The 6,207-nt window shown below is 48.2% G+C and overlaps 1 protein-coding gene across 2 annotated transcripts; it reads left to right on the top strand.

Annotated features, from left to right (window-relative positions):
• Positions 1-1,763: 1,763 nt before the first annotated feature.
• ikzf5 (IKAROS family zinc finger 5) lies at positions 1,764-5,954 on the top strand. 2 transcript variants are annotated; one of them, XM_080740362.1, is made up of 4 exons: positions 1,764-2,169; positions 3,813-3,959; positions 4,596-4,769; positions 4,934-5,954. In XM_080740362.1, the coding sequence occupies exons 2-4, from the start codon at positions 3,842-3,844 to the stop codon at positions 5,902-5,904; spliced, it is 1,263 nt and encodes a 420-aa protein (XP_080596488.1). In that variant the 5' UTR covers positions 1,764-2,169; positions 3,813-3,841; the 3' UTR covers positions 5,905-5,954. The 2 variants fall into 2 exon arrangements, with proteins under 2 accessions (XP_080596488.1, XP_080596487.1); XM_080740361.1 differs by having other exon boundaries at positions 3,813-3,974.
• The last annotated feature ends 253 nt before the right edge of the window (positions 5,955-6,207 follow it).

Raw genomic sequence — 6,207 nt, 5'->3', positions numbered from 1 at the left:
AAAGCGCTTTACAGAGATTGTGCATTACATTCACCCATTCACGCACACATTCATACACCGGTGGCAGAGGAAACCATGCAAGGCACCAACCTGCTCACCGGGAGCAATGTGGGGTTCAGAGTCTTGCCCAAGGACCCTTCGACATTAACTCAGGGGGAGCCCGGAATCGAACTGGGAACCCTTCGTGCTCTAATAACGGTTTCTCTACCCCTGAGCTGTCAGCTGTGCCGCCCCACAAAGCAAAGATGTCAACTTAGGGACTCTTCCAGTAGGTTGATAGCTTTGTGCCAGGGAGAGGCCCTCGTCTGCTGAAAGCCCTCCCCCATGGCTGCACAGGTCTTCTCCGAGGGGCTCTAGCTGTAATGACGGCATCCATGCTGGCGGCTGACTGATTATCTGTGGTGTCGAACCCAGCTGTTCAAACCCCCCGTTGACTGGCACCACACTCTGAGCAGCTGGCTGGGCTTGTGTAAGTATGTGTCTGGCTGCTGTCATGGATAAGTGTGCTGTGCTGTGCCTGAGGTGGAATGCTGACATTGACTCTCTTGTCACTGCGGCGCTGAAGGGATATTGTTGTCACCGAGCCCATATGGAGGTGGGCCTTCTGGATATAAACAATGTCTCTCCATCATTCAAGTAGGTCCAATCTGATGATGCACTCGTCCTGGATGTTGGCCAGCCAGGACTTGCGGTGCAGTCTTCCATTGCCACGCCAGTGTGTATAGTACCTTCATTACCTTCCAGTGCATCATCTAGTTTTGGAGGGGGTCCAAAATCTGTCAAATCTGTTGTGTTGTTTAGAAAGGCTTTATACAATATGTGAAATCCAACAAAAGCTTTATTTATAAACAAAATAAGTAAATGCCAGCAATTTCCAATGCATTTAGAAAGGAGAGAGAACTGCTCACAAATGTTGTTCATAAAGCCACTGGACCGGCCTGTGTCTGTTAAGTTGCTGTTGACTGGTTCATGGACTCTGTAGGCTACATGGTCTGGAGTCTGGAGACTCTGTCTGGACCATTAGGTCGAACACACCAAATTATTTTGGGCCAGGAGGGCCATGCAGCATAGAACGGGGCCGTACCTATGTTTCCCCACTTACCACCTAAACCTAACCCTAACCTCAGTCAAACTATCACTGGTGAATGCTAACCTGGTGAATGTTAACCTGGGAAGTGTAGAACCTGGGGAATGTTTCCCAGGTTCTATGTTCCCCAGGTTCTATGTTCCCCACTTTCTTACCACCTAAACCTACCCCAACCCTAACCCTAACCATAACCTCACTAAACTAATGCTGTGAGGTGGGGAACATAGAACCTGGGGAACATAGAACCTGGGGAACATAGGTTGGACCCCTACCCTACCTAGATACGTTGTTTTCAAACACAGTAGTCACACCTGTGACCAGCCTCCTTGATGTAACTCAGCCTCACAACAACCACAACTCAAGATTCAAGAACGCTTGTGTTGATAGATTTGATATCTTTGATACGGGCGTGTAAGCCATTTTCATTCATTCACACTACCGACACATTTGCTGCTTCCGTCCAAAGACATGTAACATAGAAATAATTAATGCACTCTCTCTCTCAATACCTCACTCGGACTCACATGAAAGGCATCTTCTGTGTTTTTTCTTCGAAGAGGTGCGGAACCTTCTTTCGCGGTTGTGGTTCACCTTTTGCGGGACTATTTTCGCGGGTGGACCCACGGTGTGTGCAACTGCATCTTCCACCCCTCCCTCAAACTGCCTTGTTGTTGTTTTCTGAGTGATAGCTTTGGCAGCGATGTGGTCCAACGAAAGACAAAAAAACGAAAACTAACAGCACGCTTTAGACGTGTTCTTGATCTTCTAAAGCCAATGTAAACAATGAATGTGCGCGCTGGGGGAGAGACACCGTTGTTTGAACTGAAGTGGGAATGATGTAGCTCGAGTCTAAGATAAGCTAACGTTAGCCGAGTTGCTAACGTAGCGTTGGTAACAACAAGTCAACAACATAATGATGGGGATCACTGTGTAACGACCGACTAAACAACGGATCGGGCTGTTTCGCTCGCTGCCTGCCGTGGACCATCTTGTCTGGAGTATCTCTGTGTCTGGAGCTCTGCACCACGGCCGCCCAGGTGAAACCAGAAGAATACGGAAAAATCCCTGGTTATTCTGAAAAGGTGAGTGGTACAGTTACATAGATAGTATAACATCCTGACTGAGTGTTCATTTAACTCAGAGCATACACATGGAACCAGTGCTGTGCTATCTTTGATCAATAAGAACAGTGATTTCTTTACACTTGCTTTAGCTCTTCCGTACGTTCTAGACTTCTCTTGGCAAATTAAATGTACCTGTATTTGGTATCAGAACAAGAACATCAGATGCCACTATAACAGTGGTTCTTAAACAATTTGACACTTACCAGTAAGATCCCTAATCGGGAGATAAGCGACCTATCTCCACAAATAGGGCAAAAATTTGTTTTTCCAAAATCTTCCTGATCCATGTTGATGACATGAGTGTAGACATACTTTGTAGTGATTTTCGTGATTTTAGGGCAAAATCTGTAGGAGCAGTGTCCAAAATGTGTTTTTAAAAATCGGCCTGAAGGTGGCGCTATATGGGACAGATTCATGTTGATGGGATGAGTGTAGACATACTGTGTAGCGATTTGCGTGATTTTAGGGCAAACATTTTTGGAGCAGTGTCCAAAAATGTGTTTTGCAAGAATCGGCCTGATGGTGGCGCTAGGGCCATGTGAGAAATGAGGGGTGGGGTGTCCGCGTTGCCTTGGCGGACGAATAGGTACCAGCCCCGGCTCTCCCGGACGCTCCTAGCCCGAGTTACGGCATTTTATGTGAGCTGCAGTGGAGGGGGCGTCACCACTTTTGCATCCATTCTGGAGCACCAGGAGTGGGTGGTCCCCAGGAATTCCCCGTGAGCAGGCCCGTTGGGGTGGTCATTTGGTCATTTTTGCACATGTGGTCATGTTTTACACCTGGGGGTCCCCCAGGGACCTGGGGGTCCCTGGAGCTCCGGGGGTCCTTGGAGGTTGTAGTTTGGCAGGTAAGGAGTGTGTGTGCAAAATGTGGCATGGATGGGGGCAACGGTTGTGGAGATATGAGCAGGGCAAAAGTGTGACGTGCGACTCACAGAGGGACATTTTTTTACACCTGGGGGTCCCCCAGGGACCTGGGGGTCCCTGGAGCTCCGGGGGTCCTTGGAGGTTGTAGTTTGGCAGGTAAGGAGTGTGTGTGCAAAATTTGGCATGGATGGGGGCAACGGTTGTGGAGATATGAGCAGGGCAAAACTGTGACGTGTGACTGACTCACTGATGGACGGACGGACAGCCGGTGGAGGTTTTGGTAGTAAATGCGACCTATGGTCGCAATTAGCCCGTGGTCCCCCATTTGAAAAGATATGCCAGGGACCGTCACCCCCATAAGAGATGATTTTACAGCTCTAGCAGTGATTCCCAACCATTTATATTGTAAAATCAATGTTAATTTAACTCTTGAGAGTGTTCAAATGGAACCAAATGGACCTGTCAGGGTCCATTTGATAATTTGAACACTCTGAGTTACATACCCTTAAGGGTCCATTTGGTTCTTAATTATCATTTAGCTGGGGACTCCCTGGAACTCCCTCAAGGACCCCTGAGGGTCCCGGGCCCCACTTTGAGAAGCAATGCAATAAGATTTCATTCACTTTTGCTGGTCCATCAGTTCCATCACTTACAGATTCTGTTATCAACTTAAATGTACCTTTATTTGCAGAATAGAGATGCCACTATGAAACTCATGTTGAATTGCCATTTCAGTGTTGGCCCCCGCAACTGACACTCTTTCAATGGGCGAAGAAAAGCCAGACACGTTGGACTTCGTCAAGGATTTCCAGGAGTATCTCAGCCAGCAAACTCAACATGTGAACATGATCTCAGGTTCCGTGAGTGGCGTTAAAGAGGCAGGTGGGTTGCCAGCAGGTAAAGTGCTTCTCAGTTGGCTGCCTTGAGCGTTTTCTTTAAACACATCAGGTCATATAATCGCCTTCAGGAAGTACGCCTGTAACGGAATATATATATATATGGTATGGCACTTTGCAAGGCATTAAAATCACGCAATGATGGCAGCGGTCACAATCTGTAATTAATTTCTTGACAAAGTAATGGAACACGATGGGCTTTTATTCATTCAGCAAGCATTGGCCATTTCCACTGCCAATTTTGTGGCTATATCGCACTGAATAAAACTCATAGTTGTTATATTATGATATTGTGTACTGTGTAGAATGTAAAAATACCAATTACATGTGAAATTTACTTACCGCTATTTGGATTCATTATGATTATACTATTCAATTAATTGAATCCCACCTGCCCTCATTTGAAGATTCTCCTCTTTAGTTTGTGCAGAAATTGCCATATAAATGACTAAATTAAATAATGGATCCAGCTATTTCGACTTTAGAGAATGTGACAAGACTACATTTCTTGCTTACATGCTTGCTTACATGCATACCTGCTTAAAAGCCTGGTGAATTATTTGTACTCCTTCTCTCCTACTTGGCATCAATCTGTATGACTGGCTGTTGTTTCTATTAACAGATTGCAGTCAGAATGGTCTGGATCACCCCTCAGTGGACATGTCCCTGGAGGACAGCTCAGGGATTCTGGTGGACGGTTTTGAGAGGACTTACGATGGAAAGCTCAAGTGCCGCTACTGTAACTACGCCACCAGAGGCACAGCACGTCTCATTGAGCACATTCGCATTCATACAGGTGAGAGTGAACGTTATGCAATGACGCCATGTGTTCTCTTTCCGAAAGCACATAAAGTATTTATTATTTATGATTGTTTTAATTGCGCTATCCAACAATGGTTTTGATATTTTGCCTACTGACATAACTGTCCCTGTAAATGTTTGTGTTCCTCCAACAAACAGGAGAGAAACCCCACCGCTGTCACCTATGTCCCTTTGCCTCTGCCTATGAGCGCCACCTGGAGGCCCACATGCGTTCGCATACGGGTGAGAAGCCTTACAAGTGCGAGCTGTGTTCCTTCCGCTGCAGCGACCGCAGCAACCTGTCACACCACCGCCGGCGGCGACACAAGCTGCTGCCCATGAAGGGTGCTCGCTCGCTCTCCCATAAGAAGATGCTGAGCGTCCTGCAGAAGAAGGCTAGCTCGCTGGGCTACAGCCGCAGGCTCCTCATCAACTTCAGTCCCCCCTCCATGGTGGTGCACAAAGCTGACAACGTCAACGACTTCTCTCACGAGCTGCCCCACCTGCGCCAGGCGGCGTACGAAGACCAAGGCGCCACAGCCGAGGACGGGAGCTCGCGGGAAGAACACCACCACCCTCATGATCTAGTGATGGAAAACCCGCTGAACCAGCTGTCCACTTTAGCCGGCCAATTGGCGAGTCTCCCCTCTGACGTGCAGGCCCCGACCCAGCCCAGACCTATATCTCCTGGAGCCGAGTCTGTAGTCGACGAGAAGCCATACCTCATCCAGCTGCCCCATCCGGCCACAGCCCCCGTGGTCGTCTCGTCCAGCGCGGCGGCCCATGTACCCTCCTCTTCCCCCGTCACCTCAGAGCCAAGGCCCCTTCCCCACAGTAGCTACAGCCCCGAAGGAGGGCCCTGCAGCGAGCACAGCGCCCGCACCAGTACTCCCAGTATCACCAACAGCCAGCCCAGCACCCCAGCCCCAGGTCTGCCTGTCCCACACCATGACCCCCAGATATTGCTCCACTGCCTGCACTGTGACGTCTACTTCCCCGACAACATCCTCTACACCATCCACATGGGCTGTCACGGCTACGAGAACCCTTTCCAGTGCAACATATGCGGCCACAAGTGCAAGAACAAGTATGATTTTGCCTGCCACTTCGCTCGGGGGCAGCACAAGTAGAGACCGTATGGGGCAACGGTTTAACCCATTTTAGGCCTGAACACATTATTACGCAATATTTTATGCTTTAAATATAAATTAAAAAAATAGCAGATATACAAGCTCACAGCGCGGCACCGAGTGCCGCGCTGCGAGCTTGTAGATCTGCTATTTTTTGAAAAATCCTGAAAATTTCAATTTGGACCCGATTCTATAAGTGTCTTTTGAATCCTTCTAATGTTCTTTTGAAAAAATCTATGTTTCTATGTCAGCAATCTGGCTCGCCATCGTCAAAGAAAAGGTCCTTTTCACTTCAACTGGAGC

The sequence above is a fragment of the Nannobrachium achirus genome, assembly GCF_963921795.1.
Source record: "Nannobrachium achirus genome assembly, chromosome: 13".
NCBI classification, from domain to species: domain Eukaryota; kingdom Metazoa; phylum Chordata; class Actinopteri; order Myctophiformes; family Myctophidae; genus Nannobrachium; species Nannobrachium achirus.
The sequence above is the reverse complement of the archived record's forward strand: the minus strand, read 5'-3'. Positions and strand labels throughout refer to the sequence as shown.